The sequence below is a fragment of the Dryobates pubescens genome, chromosome 8 (assembly GCF_014839835.1).
Source record: "Dryobates pubescens isolate bDryPub1 chromosome 8, bDryPub1.pri, whole genome shotgun sequence".
Lineage (NCBI taxonomy): Eukaryota > Metazoa > Chordata > Aves > Piciformes > Picidae > Dryobates > Dryobates pubescens.
In genome coordinates this window covers 2,518,181-2,537,694 of record NC_071619.1, presented here as the reverse complement: position 1 = coordinate 2,537,694, position 19,514 = coordinate 2,518,181, and the positions used below count along the sequence as shown (strand labels likewise).

Genomic DNA, 19,514 nt, shown 5'->3' with positions numbered 1-19,514 from the left:
CCAGGGCTTCATTCCTGCTCTGCCCTGGCAGTGGGCTCAGTGGCGTGGGGAGGATGGGAAGGAGCCTGCCTGGCTCTCATCCCAACAGCAGGAATGCTCCCAGGAATGGCAGTGGTGGCCACAAAGTTATGCTCAGCTCCCAGGTTTGGGAAGCTGCCTTGGTGGAGTGAGGGAACCTGAGTGTGGCTGGCCTGGGCAGCGTCTAGGTGGAGTAGGTCTGCTGAAGCCCTGCAGAAGAGTGACCTGCCAAGGCTCTGCTAAATACTTGAAAACTGAGAGTCTCTCTTCTTTTTTTTTTTTCCAGAAGTTTATAACTTGGCCAAATTTGGGAATTTTGAAATTTTTTTTTTCCACAGGAGCAGCAAAAGGAACATCTTTGACATCAGAGTCACCACCTTGCCAGTTTTCGTGGCCTTGCTCCAAACCACATAGGCACTAGAGTTTCACAAATGTTTGCAAAGAAGAATTTCCATCTGGGCACAGCATTCCCCAGCCCCCCAGCCCTGCCCCTCATTTTCCAGACTCCCTGCAATTATTACACATGTGCTCAAGTGCATGTGCACACACAGCCACCTCTTTGGTCTGAGTCAGATGCCAGGCACAGAAAATGTGAGCCCAAGAGCTTGCTCTTTCCTTTTTTCACGTGCAGATAAAATACTTCAGATCTTTAAATCAGTTTTGTTTTCCTTTTTTTTTTGTTTTCCTTTTAACAGAAGACTTTTTTATAACAGCAAATGTTGCAGGGATTTAACAAGGGGCAGGACTATAGGGTTTGGTTTACAGGGCTTGCTGGGCTAGGTGGATGAGTCCATTATAGAGTGGATTAGGACCTAAAAGCTTGGCTTAGTGAAAAAATGTATCTGCAGTTTAGAAGGCAGCATATGGTTTCAGTCTATCTGGGAAGTGAGTTGTAGAAAGTTGTATTGGTTTCATGGCTTCCTTGCTGTTTGAGCTGACACTCAGTTGGTTTATTACTAGCAATAAATGCACTCACACACTGTGATATGCTTATCTTATCAAAACCAGCTTCATACAAGGATCTGCTATCTTTCATTTTCAGAGATCTGAAGCCAGAAAACATCCTGCTAGATGATTATGGTAAGTCTCAGAGGTTTACAGAGATGCTTTCGCAGTAAAGGAGATTAAGTCAGTTTTAGGATGTATATTGCACAAAGATAAATAATGCTCTGAAGTGACTTAAGAGGCTCAGCATGCACTGATGCTCCTGTCTCGGGGTGGGTGAAGTGCTGGAGCTCACTGCTCTGGTGGACCGAAGCAGCCCTGCTGGTCAGCAGGCTCTGTTCTCCAGAGCAGAGCTTTGCTGGGCCTGTCAGGCTTTTTCTCATCGTTCCTCCATCCTCGTTGTTGCAAGGCTCACACCCCACGAAGGAAGCTGGGATTTCTACATCTGCTCCATTTTCCAGAGTGCTTTCATCCTTTGCTGAGCCAACTCTTGTTTTATGCAGACCCAGGTACTCCTTTGTTGCTGAAGGCAGCAATAATCAAATCTCATGCTGACCTGCAGATGAGATGGAGCCCCTTCAGCCATCAGAGGCTCACTGAATTCTAGCAGCATCCCCTGGGATCAGTTTAAGATACTTCCCTCCAGCATGCTCCTCATTGCCTTTTTTTGGTTGGTTTTGTAATGTCTAACACAATCCACTCCAGTCTGTAGCCTCACTGCTAACATTATTTTCACTGCATTCTGATGCCCAGAATAATTCTTCTTTTCCTCGTCCATGAAACTGCTTCAACTCAGTGACTCAGATCAATCTTTTTGTAAACTGTCTGAACAGTAAGCTGCAAGAGTAATGTAGCAGTGACAACAGCTGAGCTCTCAGACTAATTTGTGTCACATATATAATAATGTTTTGTGTTGTTTTGTTTCTTCTTTGTTTTTCATTCCTTCCAGGCCATATTAGAATATCAGATTTGGGTCTAGCTGTTAAAATCCCTGAGGGTGAATCAATCCGTGGAAGAGTAGGAACAGTAGGGTATATGGGTAAGTCTTCAACAGCTCATCTTTTTGATCATCTGCTGAGTTTTAGAGGTCCTTCTGCTATTTAAGCTTAAAAAAAAAGAGTGGACCCACATTCATCTGAGTCCACTTCCCTACAGCAGCTCAGCAAGAAGGCAGCTGGAAATCAGAAGTGGCAAAGGGATGGACCACGGCAGCTACTAATCCTAAATCAGCAAAGCAAATGGAAAGAGGAGACACCACCTGGGATAGTTGTGATTTTAGGGTAGATTTGGTTTTAGAAGGGTTGTGTGCTTAAAAGAAAAGTTTCTTTCTCCTTGCTGCTTTGCATAATAGTTCAAATGTAGTTGTAGGTTTCTGATAAAAGGGCTAAGTTTGCACCCATGGTCACGCTGACCAAGGTCATCTTGAGTCTTCTCCTGTGTGAAAGGGAGGCTGCACTCACACACACACACACAAATAAGGGTAGGGATTTGTGCACTGGTAACTAATACACTCCCTGGCTTAACTAGCTCTGTTTTCTAAATTCAATGTCATTATTTTCATGCATTCTCTGGGTGGGCAGATTTCTTGGAATAAAAATGGTTTGTGCTTATTTGGCTAAAGAGAAACTAGCTGATGTAAGGCCCTGTGACAGCATATGGAGACTTCAGTGAAAGCAAGCCAAGCAGTTGTCAGCTCTGAGTCTTTTCATCCCATTCTAAGTTCGTGCACACACCAAGACTGTGCTTGTGAGCACCCACGTGTGTGTTTGTACCCATGGGTGGAAGGCAGTATACCTGCAAGACAGGTTGGCCAAAGCACCCTGGATGGTTGCAAGACAAAATAAAGGGATTTGTGTTTTAAAGTGGAGGGAGGGGGGAAAGAAAAAGATATAAACTGAGGGGAAAAAAAGACAGAATTTGCTCTTGAAGAAATGTCACTGCTGCTATACAGGATGTCATTTCTGCCCTGAATGGAGAAATCTGGAAGGGCTCTTAAGATTAGGCCTCTGCTTAATACTTGGCTTCAACTTGTTGGTTTTGTTACATTGGTCTGACTTGGTTAAAAAACTCAGAAGACAGCACACCCATGGCTGTGAGGGGAAAAAACAACAGAGAAGGGGAAAAAAAAGGCAGGGGAAAAAAGCCATGGCATGTAGCATTTCCCATAGAATCAGAGATGTTTTAGGGTTGGAAGGGACCTCAGAATCATCCAGTTCCAAACCCCCTGGCCATGGGCAGGGACACCTCACACTAGAGCAGGTTGCCCAGAGCCACATCCAGCCTGGCCTTAAGAACCTCCAGGGCTGGGGCTTCACATCTAGGGCTGGGGCCATCAACAGAATGCCATCAGGAGGGACTTTTGTATTTTCCCCACCATTCTCTGTGCATGTCTGTTCAGTCACTAAAATGAAGCTTCTGGAAATGCAGGGGTTTGAGCCTAGGTAAAACCCAAGCATTTCCACAAGCCCTGTCTTTCTTCCCCCCAGCTCCAGAAGTGCTGAACAACCAGAGGTACACCCTCAGCCCTGACTACTGGGGGCTAGGCTGTCTCATTTATGAAATGATTGCCGGGCAATCGCCGTTTCGTGGAAGGAAAGAGAAAGTGAAGAGGGAAGAAGTGGACAGAAGAGTTCTGGAGACAGAAGAAGTGTACTCCCATAAGTTTTCTGAGGAGGCCAAATCCATCTGTAAAATGGTAAGGGGCTTAAAGGTCCAGCGTGGGGGCTTCGTTAGCGAGCTGTGGCTGACACAGGGCTGGAGCAGTACCACAGAGGGGCTGCAGAGACAAGGACTAACCAAGTTCAGCTGCTGATGGGCTGACTGCATTCTCTTTTCATTCAAATTGTGCTTATTTGGGCTTGCTTCTCCAGGAGATTCCTCACAGTCATCTCGAGTCCTCTCCAAAGCTTTAGGGCCAAGGGAGGAGTTAGCTCTTCTCGTGAGGCTTTGAATGTTAGTTTGCAGTCAGGAATTGCATCTCTGCCTTTTATAATCTTGTAGAAAAATGAAAAAGGACTTGATGGTGCAAGGCTGGGATTGTCTCCTGCAAGGAACTGAAAACCCCATGCTTCCATTGTTTTTGGTGAGAGCTGGGGGTAAGCGGGACAGAGATTATGCAACGAAATTATTGTGACACTGCAGTGTTGTCCCACCCCACCTCACTAACGCTGTTAGCAACTCTTCCCCCCGGGGTGCCAGGCTATCCAGCTTTTTTTAATACTGTTGAGCTGTCCTTTAAAGTGTTTTCTCACTCTTTCAGCTGGGAGTCATTTTCGTAGCACAATAGCCATGTCTGACAATGGCAGTCCTCAAACCCTCTGAGAGATCTCAAAGCTGTGTCTGCATTCATGAATGTCTTGTCAACATCCATCTTTAGAAGGCTGAATTGTAATTTGGAAGGGGATGTGGCCTTTTTTTTTTTCTTGATGTTGTTTGCTATGAGTGCAGTCTGCTCTGGAGACAATGACATATCTGTGTGTACTGGGGGGGGGGCGGGGAGAATAAAGGGAAAGAAAGGTCAACAAATAGGTAGTGAGAGTTTCACCAACAGCTTGTGCAACAGGCAAGCCAACTGCAGATCAGCAGCCTCATTCTGGTTGGCTGGCTTCACGAAGAGACACTGAAATCTCCTTGCAAAATAATCATGGTAATACTGCCAAGTATCATGCCTGGAAGTCATTAACTCACAGTGCACCAACTCATTGCTGAATCCCAGGGGTAGTAATTAACTGACATCACTCCTGATAGATACTCTAGGCCATTCAGTGCCCTTCATCTGCGAGTCAGAGCCCCCAGTGAAGTCGGCGTGGGAGGATCTAGCACAGCCACAGGCTCTTACAGACCATTGCATGTGCTCAACAGCCTGACATCTCTCCTCTAGCAGCATCTCAGCTCCCACCAGGTGAGGAGCAGCATCTGCTGGAGTGACAGAGATTTTGTGCACATCCTCTTGTTAGCATGAAATGAAAATGTTGGGAGTCAAAAGTTGCATTCTTGTTGCTTGTTTTGTAGTCAGTTGCAGGCATGTGAGGTGTAATAGACTGAAAGGGTGCTTTGAAAATAGCCAAGCCCATGAGAGCTTAAAACTGAGAGGAATTAAACACAGCAGTGTTTAGTGTGCTGGAGATGACTTATCCATTCATTCCCAGGGGAGCTGACACTGAAAGTCATACAGCAGTGGTCATCTTCAAGCCATTGAGTCTATGGTTTCAAGGTGTCAGGGATGTCAGGAAGTTGTATAGTTCATTCCTTTGCCTCAGGAAACCATGGGCTATATGTCAATCATTCCTGAGAACTTGATCATTACTGCCTCTCTATCCAATCAGACAGCACATTTATTTAGGTGGTTTGTGCAAACTCTTAATGGAGCCAAAGACAACCTTGTAATTTTTGAGCACCAGTCCACTAGAATTACTATGCCCTAGGGCTGGAAGAGCCTTCCTTCTGAAATCCTGATGGCATTTGGGGTTTTTCCATCCACAAGTCATTTCTTTGAGTGATCTTTTTAAAAGTCCACTATTCAAATCTATTTTCTCTAATACTTTTTGTTCTTCTCAGTGAAAGCCTGAACTTTGTTGCTTTGCATCAGTGTCTTAACAAGGAAACAAAAACTTGATAATTAAGTGCCCATCTTACCTGCAAAATTAAGCATAAAGTTTCACAGAATCACAGGATGGGCTGGGCTGGAAGGGACCTCCAAAGCTCATCCAGTCCAAGCTCCTCTGCATTCAGCAGGGACATCCCCAACTCAATCAGGTTGCCCAGAGCCCTGTCCAGCCTCACCTTGAATAGCTCCAGGGATGGGGCCCCAGTCACCTCCCTGGGCAGCCTGTAAACTGTAGTTTCAGTACATGAATCCAACTTGAGACTGCACAAAGATCTGACATAAAAGGCTTTCCTGTAGTGGATTCTTCAGGGCAGGAGTGAGGAACAACATGTGTTCCACCCTGCCTCCTGACCTTCTCTTCAGTGCTTACTCAATGGGCTAACAGCATCTCCACCAGGAAATATACTGTCCTTTGTCAACTTACTGATGTGAAAACCCTCTAGTGTCACCCCATCCATGTCAGCCTTCCCCTCCTGGATGTTCATGCCCTTTGCATTTTTGCAGGCACATATCACAGCTCCCATTAATCACTATCCATCCCATATTTCCACGTTTCATTTTGCAAGTCACTTCCCATAAATCAGCCCTTATTCTGGACTGAAACAGAGATGAATAATAAATAATTAGGAACAGGGGCAGCTGGCTTTCTGGGAAGCTCCCCAACCCATAGTTCCCATATAGCATAACTGCTTCATGGTGTGTTTTTCCTGTGAAAAAATCCAGTCCTTCTAGGAAATGCTCCCTGTTTGCTCTTGGTGTGACTTGTACTTCATTGATGTACATGCATGCTTGCCTGACAAGTGCAGTCTTGCATCCAGAGATGTGACTTGAAGTGTGTTCAAGTCAACAGTACTGGATGGGCCCATATTGCTGTGCTCCTCTGTCACTCTCATCAGTGTCCTCTCTGCCTGTGTTTCCCACAGACTGTCTTCCCTGCTGCTCCTTACTCTTGCAGCTCCCATTTGACTCAACAAAAGGGGAGGCTGCAAAGAAGACAGAATCAGACTGCTTGGTGCCCAGTGACAGGAGGCCATGGGCACAAACTGGAACACAGGAGAGTTCCTTTGAACATCAAGGAACACTTTTCTATAGTGAGGGTAGTCAAATACTGGAACAGGTTGCCCAGAGATATCCAAAACCCACCTGGACACAGGCTTGAAGGGCCTGCCTCCAAGATCAAGTCCAACCAATCACTCAACCCTAACTAATCAACTACACCACAGCACCAAGTGCCTCATCCAGTCCCTTCTTAAACACCTCCAGGGATGTTGACCCCACCACCTCCCTGGGCAGCCCACTCCAATGGCCAATCTCTCTTTCTATGAAGAGCTTTCTCCTCACCTCCAGCCTAAACCTCCCCTGGCACAGCTTGAGACTGTGTCCTCTTGTTCTGGTGCTGGTTGCCTGGGAGAAGAGACCAATCCCCACCTGGCTACAACCACCCTTCAGGTAGTTGTAGACAGCAATAAGGTCTCCCCTGCAGTTGACTGCTTTGAACAGAGGGATTGAACATCTCCAGAGATGCCTTCCAGCCTCAGCTATTCTGTGATTCTGATCTCCATTCCATTCCCAAAGTGCCTCTTCAACCAACTGAAAGAAGATGGATTCTTCTTTCCCCACTCTGTCATCACAATGCTGCAACTCCTGCCTGCTTCCATCCCTCCTCTTTGCCAACTTGTTTACACATTGGGACACCTTGAAGTTTGTCACTGCTGCTCTTCCATCTGTCTTGAGAGGCCCTTCACATGCAGCAAGGTGCTCCTCAAATGATTATTGTTGACAATTCTGTAGGAAGCCTTTGCAATAAGCTTAACTGTCAGCCCTGCCTGAGAGAGTTCTGACTCTGGTTGGCCAGGCTGGGCTGTGACTTTGTAAGTACAGGATGCAGCTATTTATCTTGCTCTGTCTTCTGTTCCCACCCCACTCTCTTGCCACATTTAGTAACTGAGAGGTGACCATAGTCTTACTTTCATTTTTTGTCCTAACAATTATGACATGCAAAGGGCATGAACAACGATGACAAATAATATGTTTACTTCTCTTCCAGGGTTGAAATTTAGCTCAGTGATCCTTTAAACTGTTTGATCAGCTCAGTCAAGGGAAGTGGTTTTACCATTTTGGAGAATAAATGTGCTGAAGAGAGACTGAAGGAGCTGGGGATGGTTAGTTTGGAAAAGAGGAGGCTGAGGGGAGACCTCATTGCTCTCCACAACTACCTGAAAGGAGGTTGTGGAGAGGTTGGTGCTGGTCTCTGCTCATAGGTAATTAGTGACAGAACAAGAGGGAATGGCCTCAAGCTGCCACTGGGTAGGTTTGGACTGGACATTAGGAAACATTTTTTCCCAGCCAGAGTGGGCAGGGATTGGAATGTGCTGCCCAGGGAGGTGGTGGAGTCCCCAAGCCTGGATGTGTTTAAAGGTGGTTTGGATGTGGTGCTTGGGGCTACGGTTTAGGGGTGAACCTTGTGGAGTAGGGTTATTGGTTGGAGTTGGTGATCCTGAGGATCTTTTCCAACCTGAATGTTTCTGTGAGTCTGTGATTCCCCTTTTCTCCTTTCATGAGCAGCATTTTTTTTCCCACTCTCACCCTACAGAAAGTTTCCCTTTCTCCTATAATTGCAGGACTAACATCTTAGGACTTGGAGTTATTTATTACATGATATGGTCTGGATATGAACTGACTGATCACATGAAGATAAATAATGCTGTGCCTTGGGGGCTGTTGGCTTTTTTTAGCAACCCTCACAACAGTTGTTTCTCTTTGTAAAAGAAGCAAAACATAGTCGTGGAAAAAGTCTCAGACATTAGAGTTTCAATCCCCAGCAGGGGTGAAATGAGTGACAGGAAAGTATCAGAGAGTTCTTTATACCGAGAAAAAAGATCTTAATGTAACTTCACCACTGCTACTCAAGACTCTTCTTTGAAAGTCCTATTCTAGTCATGCTTGCCCATAACTCTGTGTACTAAATTCTGCCCTCATTTGCACAGATACAGTGTCACCTGGAGCCTGTGCCACCAGAACACACAGCTCCGCTGCTTGGTATCAGCTTCATGCACGGCTGGATGGCCTAAGCCCTCTTCAGATCTGAAGCTCTGGGAATTCTCCATAGGCTTTGGCTGTAGAATTACACTTAAATTATGTTTGATTGGGTCATTTGCACTGCTGTCCCGGGGGGGGCTTGTCATCAGCCTGGTGTAGTTGCTTTTGTTCTGCTCTCTACTCGTATTAAATACAGCCTTTGAAACTGAATTAAGCAAAAGTGTAGAGATGACTCAAAACATACAGTTGTTATCTCCCTTTTCCTGGTCAGATTCCCAAATGAGATGCATATTTCAGGCTATTATGCAGGCTCACTGCTGCAGAAAGCTGATGGGGCTGCAGGAAATGGTACAAGCCTCATTATTGCTTGGAGAAAGGAAGGCCTTTCCCTTCTAGAAAATATTGTAGTCCATGCTATCTCCTGATATCCACAACAGAAGACAGGAGAAGTGTCTGGTTTCACCTGTTGTCAGAGACAGAGCTGGCTCCAGCTCTAGCTTACCAAATGCATTTGTTTCTTACTTTTCCCCATTGGGACTCCTCAAGAGACAGGCAGCTGCTCCCCTTCCACAGGGCTTTGCAGGAGAATCTTCTTCTTTCTGTGGTCTTTCAGTCCCAGCCTGTTCTCAGTGGCCTGTTGCCTTTTGTGTCTTTCAGTCTGCATTGACCAACTACCCATGACCAACAGCATTCATGCTTCAGACACTTCCTTCTTGCACCTGAGCTTACCAAATACTCCCTTGTTTATCATGGAGGAGCCCAGGAATTCTCACACAAAGATTTGAAAGCAAAACATCCCTCTTTCCTTCCACCCAGGGAGAGCAGGCTCCAGAGGAGTGCCCTGAGAAAGATGGATCAACCAGTGCAGTATCATGTGAATCGATGGGCTCAGAGGAGGGCAAGGCATAGAGATGTTTCTTCAGGTCTTCTCTTTGTTTATGAACCAGCCAGTTGTGGTGACCAGTCATGTCACCACCTAGGCAGCAGCAGAGGCAGAGGAAACTGTGAGGAAGAAAAGGACATTGCTACCTGGAAGCTGCTGTTGTGGCCAGAACCACCAGGTTTCCCTTCATCTCTCAATCCATACGGTTTCCTCTGACTATTGCTGCTGCTACTGCTGATGCAGAAAAAGCTGAACAGAAGACTTCTCTTATGTCCCACAAAACCCTTCACCACCTCTTCTGGCTGCTTGGCCTCTGCCATTGTAGCTTGCTCAGCTTGCTGGCTGGAGGATACGTGCATGGGCCACACCGATGGCTGGGGAATGCACGCATGGGCCACACTGATGGGCAAAGCTATTTGCTGGTTCGGGCTGAAAATGAGGTCCCAAAAAAAAGCAGAACTGAGAAGGGTATGGAAGTCAGATAAGAAAACCACTGATGCCCAGGGGGTAGCAGAGCATTCACAGAAGCCTAAAGAGCTGTGACCCTGTAAACGTGTGATAAAGATAAGAAAACTAAGCTGTAGTCAGACACCAGATGGAAGATTACCAGCCTCACATTGGCAACAAACAGCTCTTTCAAGGTTCCTCCTTGTTGAAATGATGTGGCTGGGACAGCACCACAACCAGAGGGTACTGGGGTATACCCTGTGCTGGAAAGCCTGCAAGCAAAATCTCCAGACAACCTTGCCTTAGATAGCAAGTCTCTTGCAGGACTGCATTTAATTGTCTACCTGATCTCCTGAAGCACTTCTTTTCCTCTCCAACCATCCCAAAGCCATTTGCCTCCTGCTCTAAGCGAGCTCCAGCCAGGTGCTGCAAGGTGCAGCTCAGCCTAGTGACTGGTTTGGCTGGCAGGTGCAGCCAGTAAGATCCCTAGGGAGTTATCCAGAGGGGCTCCCAAGGGCTCAGTCCCTACACAGACTTGGATAGAAGGAAGAAACCTTTAAGAACATCAAGTCCAACCATTAACCCAGCACTGCCAAGTAACCACTAAACTATATCCCTCAGCACCACATCTACAGGGCTTTTAAATCACTCCAGGGACAGGGACTCCACCACTGGGGAGAAGAATTTTTTCCAACCTAAACCTCCTTTGGTGCAACTCGCTGCTGTTTCTTCTTGTCCTATAACTTGTTACTTGAGGGAGGAGACCAACTCCCAGCTGGCTCCAATCTCCTTTCAGGCAATTGTAGGGATGCTCAGAGAACCCAAACCATCCCACCGCCCTGCGTGGCTGCAGAGCCCCTGCTGGAGGGTAGTCCCAGGGGCTTTTACCAACCATTTCAGTGCGATTGCCTACACGAGGCACTTGAGCCGGGAGCGAGGGAGGCAGTCCTAGGGGGGTTTACCAACCATTGCAGTACGATTGAGCTACACCTGGGCAGGGAGCCAGGCGTGAGTAAGGCAGTCCCAAGGGGTTTTACCAACCGCTTCAGTGCGATTGGGCTACACGAGGCACCTGAGCGGGGGGCGAGGGGACATCGCTGCTTTTCAGCTCCGGCTTTGGAGCAGCAAAGCTGGAGGCAGAGGGGAAGGTGAGGCATAAACCCTTCCTCCCCCGGGCACCCATCAGTCCTGTGCTACCCGGGGGAAGAGCCCCCGATACAGCTCCAAGGCCGCTTACCGGCCGGGACTGCCCCGCGGTGCTCGGACGGCCGGGCCGGGCGCCGCCGCCCAGCCACCGCCCAGCCGCCGCCCCGGCCCCTCTGCCCTTTCCTCTGCTGCCCCCCGGCGGTCCGCGGTGCCAGCGCCACCTGCGCTCCCTCAGCCTGAGCCGGGCCGGGCATCGCTCGCCTTGTGCCTCCTTCCTGCCCGTCCCCAGCCGGCCGGGGCGGGCAGCGGTGGGGCCAGCGGTCGCCGCAGCCTCGGTGTCAGTGCAGCCGTTTAAAAAGCAGGGTACAAGAAGTGCAGAGCCACCCCGGCCTGCCTGCCTGGCTCTCCAGTTGTTTGTTGTGTGGTCTCAGGGAAGACCTTATTGCTGTCTACAACTACCTGAAGGGAGGTTGTAGCCAGGTGGGGGTTGGTCTTTCCTCCCAGGCAACCAGCACCAGAACAAGAGGACACAGTCTCAAGCTGTGCCAGGGGAGGTTTAGGCTGGAGGTGAGGAGAAAGCTCTTCATAGAAAGAGAGATTGGCCATTGGGATGTGCTGCCTAGGGAGGTGGTGGAGTCAACATCCCTAGAGGTGTTTTAGACTGGATGAGGCACTTAGTGCCATGGTTTCATTGATTAGTTGGGGTTGGGTGATTGGTTGGACTTGATGATCTTGGAGGTCTCTTCCAACCTGTTTGGCTCTGTGATAAGACCCTGATGTAGCCTCCTTGATTTTACGAACATGATTTAAAAGAAGACGCATCTTGATGAAGATCTGACTAGATGTTGTGTCTCCTCACCCACCAACTAGTCTGTGCAAGAATGGTTCTTCCATTAACTGTTCTCTTACAGATCAATTAGTCCACCCATACAAAGTCTTTCAGGACACACAACCCTTGTATTTGCTTATCTAGTAGAGCAAGGATGCTGAGTTCTGTTAGCACGCATTGCTCCATTACAGGTACCCAGGAAACAGGCAGGAATTGCTATAGCAGGTAGGGTCTGGTGCATTGCTGCATTGAAGATGGTTACCAATACTGGCTCCATGGACAAAACTCTCCTTGCCTTCAGCAGAGAAAAGCCCCTGAGCACAGAGAGTTGGTTCAATGTGTCATGCAAATAAACTGCAGTGGGTGGAGGGCAATGTGATTTGATAGTGAAGTCATTCAGCCTGAGCAGTGTGGGAAAAATACACTAAAATAAAAAGGGAAAAAAAATAACCCAGAACTGAGGCAAAGCACATGGGACTTATGAATATGCATCTGTATATGTTATTAGGGCATGACAGACCTCTTCTTGAAAGTGTTCACTGAAAGTAAGCAGAAGCAACCGTCTCTATTTTGACTGTAAACTCTTCACAGCAGCTAATTTTCAAAGGGTTTCACCAGCACGTAGAACAGTGCGGTCCTAATCCATTTAGCTTTGGCCAGTAAGCAACAGCAATTACAGTTCCCCTCTGTGCTTGCCTCTGGACACATTAAAAACCAACAGGAGATAAAAATATCTTCCTGGAGCTCTTGCTTTTCCGACACCCTTACCGTTCCTCTTGGCATGTTTCAGCTCCTCAGCAAAGACGTGAAGCAGCGCCTGGGATGCCAGGGGGAAGGTGCAGCAGAGGTGAAGAGGCACCCCTTTTTCAAGAGCATGAATTTCAAGAGGCTAGAGGCAGGAATGCTGGATCCTCCCTTTGTCCCTGATGTAAGTATGACAGGAAGACACACACCCCCCGCCGGTACCCTCTTTCAGGAGTTTCATTGCTGAAGTAACTTCTCCATCTCCGAGCTCTCTGCTTGGCTAGCTGCCCTAGGAAGATGTGAAAAGCACCTGTGGGAGGCTGGGCAGGAGAGCTGCTCTGTAGATGTGTCTGTGCAGGGTGGGTGAGCCCCATGCAGGGTGGTAATCTGAGGCTTGACTAATTCCTGCTCAGCTTTTATCCCGGTCTTCCTGTGTGGCACTGGAGGCCACACTGGAACTGTCGATGCCTCAGTTACCAACATTTAAAATGGGAACCTTTGTATTCCCTTATCCACAGTAGTCCTGTGAGAAGAAGTATGGTGAGGGCCAGGTGGTGCTGAGAGTGATCAGCAATGAAAGCCACAGCTATGCAGATGGATAAGTTGAGGTGAAACCAGAATTACAAAGTCCAAAAGCTCCAAGGAACTGAGGGATGGAATGGGTCACCATGAAAACAGGCATCTATTGCAGACAGCTTGAGTCAGGTTCAGATATCTAGTGGCACCTCAAGCAGAGGAGCTGACCCCACCTGGAGTACTGTGTCCAGTTCTGGAGCCCCAGGAAGGATCTGGAGGTGATGGAAGGTGTCCAGAGAAGGGCCACGAGGATGAGCAGAGGGCTGGAGCTGCTCTGCTATGAGGACAGACTGAGGGAGTTGGGGCTATTCAGTTTGGAGAAGAGAAGGCTCCAAGGAGACCTAATTGTGGCCTTCCAGTATCTGCAGAGGGCTACAAGAAAGCTGGGAAGGGACTTTTGAGGGTGTCAGGGAGTGATAGGCCTGGGGGGAATGGAGAAAAACTAGAAATAGGTAGATTGAGATTGGATGTTAGGAAGAAGTTGTTCCCCATGAGGGTGGTGAGAGCCTGGCACAGGCTGCCCAGGGAGGTGGTGGAAGCCTCCTGCCTGGAGGTGTTTGCAGCCAGGCTGGATGTGGCTGTGAGCAACCTGCTGCAGTGTGAGGTGTCCCTGCCCATGGCAGTGGGGTTGGAACTGGCTGAGCCTTGAGGTCCCTTCCAACCCTGACAATTCTATGATTGTGTGTCTTGGACCTGAGACAGCGTTTTGAACTTGTTAGTGTTCATGGAGCATGGGACCCAGCACAGAGTCCTTACTCAGGTTTACACACCCAGCCTTGCACACACTGGAAGCCTTTGTCCCCTTGGCAATAACAGGACTTTTTCCACCCTTTTTGTGGGATCGGTCTCTCCCCCAGCTCACAGAGTTATCTGATTATTTTCTTCCTGCAGGGCTTTCTCTTTGGCTAGACCCTTCCATCCTTAAAGTTCCCATATGGTTCTAAGTAAACACTGCCATTTTAACCTATTAAGGAAAGTAACATCTTGGCAGCTCTCATTGGCCTTGCTTGCACACTCAACCAAACCAAAGTGGTTTGAACGCTGCAGAAGTTTACTTTAGCTGCTCTGGTTTTGCTTTGCGTTTTACTGTGCGGCCCTGCTCGCTCCTCCTGCCAATTAGCCCATGGTGTTACGACCTGCTTTAGTGGGAAGAAACAGGAGACAAGCTACTATTTCTTTCTGATGTAGAAAATGAGAAAATGCTGCTCTCAGAGCGGGGATCCGCCAGAGTGTATTAAAAGCTTAACTGTGGCCTGCAAGGCCCAGAAGGCAGCTCTCACAGACATATTTGCTAAAGCAGAGGCACATAAATTTTTATGGCTATTTATTGGGAACTCAAGAGCTGCCCCTAATTTAATTTATTTGGCACTTCATCCGTAGATTTCCAAGTCTTTACTGAAGTCAGCTGAATCACCCAGAGCTCTACAGCCAGTGGCGGAGGCTGTAATCCAATCCCTGTCTCTCAATCCTCTTCTAGACTGTTCTGTCTCCACAAAAATGTTGTGGGATTGCAGCTGTGGGGAATGTGGAGGGGTACAGCCCCTGGCAAATAGGACTCCCGTTAGGAATCTGCTTGATGTGTTTGATCACACTGCTCTAGATGAAACACTGCACAGCTGGACCCCTGGACCGTGCAGTTACTGTAGACAGTAGGATCCAACGTGTGCTGGAGTTCAGCAGGTCAGGCTAGTCCCACAAGCCACCCCCCAGTTATTCCTGCACATCAACTCCAGGCATGCAGATGACCACACTAATTATGCCAGGTAGCCAGTGATGACTCTTTCTGCTTTCTCTGGCTGAGTGCTGGAATATGAGCAGTGTCTCTGCAAAGTGTCTCTGCCATCCCAGGACATTAAGTAGTTTATAAAAAAGGCAAAAAGCCATTCCACCATTTGAAGACATGCAGCCAAGTTAAAAGAGTTAATAGAGGTGATTCTGGACAGCTTCCAGCAGCTGAGCCATTAATAAAAACAATGGAAAAATGCCAAACCTCTTCTGTTTTCTTTAGCAATTAGTACACATTCCTTTAAACTCTGAAGCTGCAAACCCCACAGCTATCTGAGCAGAAGGACATTTCTATCTGAGGGCCTTGGCCAGGGCTGTCTCCAGCGTGCCACTCACAAACATTCTGGCTTTCTGTCATTCCCTCTCTACAAAGAAGAGACTACTGCAGCATCTGACTTTTGTTGTCTCACTCTTTCTGTCCTCTTCCCCTCACCCCTTAACCATCACATGGATGACTAAAGCCCAGTTTGGCTGCACTGATACTTCAAAGGGGGAAGCTTAACATGCTTAAAGTGAAGTCACCCTTTGATGGTCACCACGCAGGCAGAGCAAGCCTAGACGAGCAGGATGCAGACAGTCAGTTGCTGGGCAGCTCCCCTCACTGAATCTGTGGATGAAAGCACATGGGCAGACTCAAAACCACTTTTTTTCTCTTGCTCTTTTTCTTCTTTTTGTTTTATTTTGGTTTTTCCCTTTCTGAAACAGCCCAGAGCAGTATACTGCAAGGATGTTTTGGACATCGAGCAATTCTCCACAGTGAAAGGAGTTAACCTGGACCAAACAGATGATGATTTCTATTCCAAGTTTTCCACAGGATCAGTGTCTATTCCATGGCAAAATGAGGTAAGGATGTATCACAGTCAAATTACTCCAATACCCCCCCCAGCACAGATGGTTTAAGAGGAGCTGTATATTTCCAGTAATATATAGCTACTGGATAACTTGCCAGACTCTGATGCTTTCATAAGTTACAAATGGCCTCTTTCAAGTTCTGTAATGTGCCACAGATGTCAGGTCCAGGTGACTGTATCTGTTGGCTCTGCATACTTGTGTAGATTGGCAAGGATCCTACTGTACTTCCTTCTCAGGAACTTCTGTGGGATGTCTGGAAGTCCTAATGGGAGGCTCCTCCTCGGTGACCCTGATCTCACCCATTGTTATGTACCTGCAGTGGGTCCCAGCTGCAGCAGTTTATTCTGGGCTTTGAACTGCTCCAGGGTTTCTAGACCTTGGTCTTTGTTTCTGCTTGATATCAAAATACAGCCAAGAGTTGATTTCCTAATCCACCTATGGATCAAGCAGCACATCCACCTATGCTCTCACTTTGTGAGTATGCCTGCCCTGCCCAACGTTCTCCACAGTGCTGAAGGAAAGGACAGGAAGCTTCATGGGGCAGCTTCTAAGAAGGCTGATCTGCAAACATGCAGAACAGACTCGGCCTCTCTTTTCCATACATCCCAGCAGGAATTCAACTGCCCTCTCCTAACATGTTGCTCAGCTTCTGGAACATTGAATCTATTCAGGATCAGGAATCCTGGAATATATTCAATATATTCCTGGAATATATTCAATGCAGATATATGATTATTTTTTTCATTTATTGTTCCTTTCCCCCCCCCTTTTTTTCCACTAGATGATAGAAACAGAGTGTTTCAAAGAACTGAATGTATTTGGACCAAATGGTACTATTTCACCAGACCTAAACAAAAGCTACCCCCCAGAGCCACCCAAGAAAGGACTGCTGCAGAGAATATTTAAACGACAGGTGAGACCTTTTGCAGCTAAGGGAAGGAATCTCCCCATAGACTCCCAGTGTCACAGCCATATCCTGGGGGTAGTTTTGCCAGGAGAGGGACAGTGCATCTTGGAGAGGGCTGGTTGGCATAACTACCTGGTAATTCCCTGACTCATGTTGCCCCTGTGCTCAGCACTGGTTAGGCCACACCTTGAGTCCTGTGTCCAGTTCTGGGCTCCTCAGTTTAGGAAAGATGGTGAGTTGCTGGAAGGTGTCCAGAGAAGGGCAACAAAGCTGGGGAGGGGTTTGGAGCACAGCCCTAAGAGGAGAGGCTGAGGGAGCTGGGGTTGCTTAGCCTGGAGAAGAGGAGGCTCAGGGGAGAGTTTATTGCCATCTACAACTCCCTGAAGGGAGGTTGTAGCCAGGTGGGGGTTGGTCTCTTCTCCTGGGCAACCAGCACCAGAACAAGAGGACACAGTCTCATGCTGTGGCAGGGGAGGTTTGGGCTGGATATTAGGAAGAAATTCTTCCCAGAAAGAGAGACTGGCCATTGGGATGTGCTGCCCAGGGAGGTGGTGGAGTCACTGTCCCTGGAGGTGTTCACAAAAGGATTGGAGCCATGGTTTATTTGATCAGATGGTGTTGGGTGATAGGTTGGACTGGATGATCTCAAAGGTGGAATGGAATGGAATGGAATGGAATGGAATGGAATGGAATGGAATGGAATGGAATGGAATGGAATAGAATAGAATAGAATAGAATAGATTGGAAGAGACCTTCGAGATCATCGTGTCCAACCTATCATCCAACACCATCTAATCAATTAAACAAAACAAACCAAGCCCCAGCCTGGTTAATTCTGTATTCTGCACATCATCTATCTCTTGGGATTGCTTTTTTACCACCAGAAGTTCCAATGCTGTTCGTGAGCTTTGTTTCCAGCAGCTGGAAACTTTTCATCCAACCTTGGTGATTTTTTGTTGATATGCTGACATGCCTTTTGAAATTGTTATATGGTTTTAATAAGTTCCTTGTGGGGAAAAAAAAATTCCTTGATTTATGTGTTTAGGAAAAAAAAAATAGAAGAAGAAAGAAGGAAAGAAAAAAAAAAGATAAAATAATGTGGAGTGAGGTAGTCATGGCAGGAAACCAAGACACTAGAGAGGAAAACAGAGCAGATAATATACAATGTACCATGAGGCACCGTGGCACCACTTGCAAATCTAAGTAGCATTCTTAGACTCATCTATTTCTGCAGAGTTAGAGCCTTGCCTGAGCACTGTCAGTTAGCCTCAACATGAGTCAGATTTAGCAGAGAATGAAACTTTGCAGTGAGTTGACTCCTGGAACTCAAGGGAGTCTTCTCGGCTGTATGGATGTCATCCAGAGGGACCTGGGCAAGCTGGAGGGGTGGGCCCAGGTGAACCTCATGAGGTTCAACAAGAGCAAGTGCAGGGTCCTGCATCTACACTATCAGTACAGGCTGGGGAATGAGAAGATAGGAAGCAACCCTGTGGAGAAGGACTTGGGGGTGCTGATGGATGGGAAGCTGGACATGAGCACACAGAGTGAGCTTGCAGCACAGAAGGCCAATGGCAGCCTGGGCTGCATCAACAGTAGCATGGCCAACAGATCCAGAGGTGATTCTGCCACTCTGTTCTGGTGAGACCTCAGCTGCAGTACTGCATCCAGCTCTGGAGCCCTCAATACAAGAAGGACATGGACCTGATGGAGCAGGTCTAGAGGAGTGCCATGAGAATGATCGGGGGTTGGAGCAGCTCTGCTGTGAGGCTGAGGCGTCTGGGGGTGAGGAGACTTCAGGCAGACCTAATAGTAGCCTTCTGGTACTGAAGGGGGCTACAAGAGGGATGGAGAGAGGCTGCTTACAAAGGCCTGCAGTGACAGGATGAGGGATGATGGCTTCAAACTAGAGCAGATTTAGATTGGATGTTAGGAACAAGTTCTTTACCATGAGGGTGGTGGAACACTGAAACAGGTTGCCCAGGGAGGTGGCCGGGGCCCCATCCCTGAAGATGTTCAAGGTGAGGCTGGACAGGGCTCTGGGCAACCTGATCTAGTTGGGGATGTCCCTGCTGAGTGCAGAGGGGGTTGGACTAGATGGCCTTTGGAGGTCCCTTCCAACCCAGACCATTCTGTGGTTCTATTATTCCTCAAGAACTGTCACAGAGAGAATACAGGGAAGAAACCAAACAGTATTTTGCCTGCAAAGATTTTCCAAGACCAGTCCTGCAGTCCAGTCACAACATGGTCACCGGGGAATGAGGAATGTGGCACTGAAAGATAGCGTGGCACATTCTGGGAACCTAACTGTCTTCCTCTTTCTGCAGCACCAGAACAACTCCAAGAGTTCTCCAAATTCCAAGGCCACTTTAAATCACCACATAAATTCGAATCACGTAAGTTCAAACTCCACTGGAAGCAGCTAGTTCCAGCTCCGCGTCACGAAACAGCGTCTTGCATCCTTCCACTATAATCTGTTGAGCTTCTATGGATGAGAGAGCCTCCACCCTTAAGTGAAAAGAAAAGGAAAACAAAAACCCCCAGATCTTCCCCAGCTGGAGATTTTTCTGTCCATTCCTTCCAGTGGAGCCTCACCTTTGAAGAAGAACTTTCCACTCAGGTGTGTTTCTTTTTTGTAGGAGGTGGCACTCAAGACTGTGTGCATCAAGTTTGTCTCGTTAGAGCCTTGCAATAGAACCCCCACGAACATGACTACTTGCACGTATTTAACTAGCAGCAT

The 19,514-nt window shown here is 47.7% G+C and overlaps 1 protein-coding gene across 2 annotated transcripts in view; it reads left to right on the top strand.

The window, feature by feature from the left end:
* The window catches only part of GRK5 (G protein-coupled receptor kinase 5), a 216,914-nt gene extending 197,609 nt beyond the window's left edge, over nucleotides 1-19,305 (top strand). For both annotated transcript variants that reach the window (XM_009910388.2, XM_054163941.1), the window contains 7 exons: nucleotides 1,061-1,098; nucleotides 1,913-2,002; nucleotides 3,450-3,658; nucleotides 12,704-12,841; nucleotides 15,724-15,861; nucleotides 16,652-16,783; nucleotides 19,102-19,305. In XM_009910388.2, coding sequence (XP_009908690.2) covers nucleotides 1,061-1,098; nucleotides 1,913-2,002; nucleotides 3,450-3,658; nucleotides 12,704-12,841; nucleotides 15,724-15,861; nucleotides 16,652-16,783; nucleotides 19,102-19,200 — 844 coding nt within the window. In that variant the 3' untranslated portion in view covers nucleotides 19,201-19,305. The remainder of the gene's footprint in view (nucleotides 1-1,060; nucleotides 1,099-1,912; nucleotides 2,003-3,449; nucleotides 3,659-12,703; nucleotides 12,842-15,723; nucleotides 15,862-16,651; nucleotides 16,784-19,101) is intronic.
* The last annotated feature ends 209 nt before the right edge of the window (nucleotides 19,306-19,514 follow it).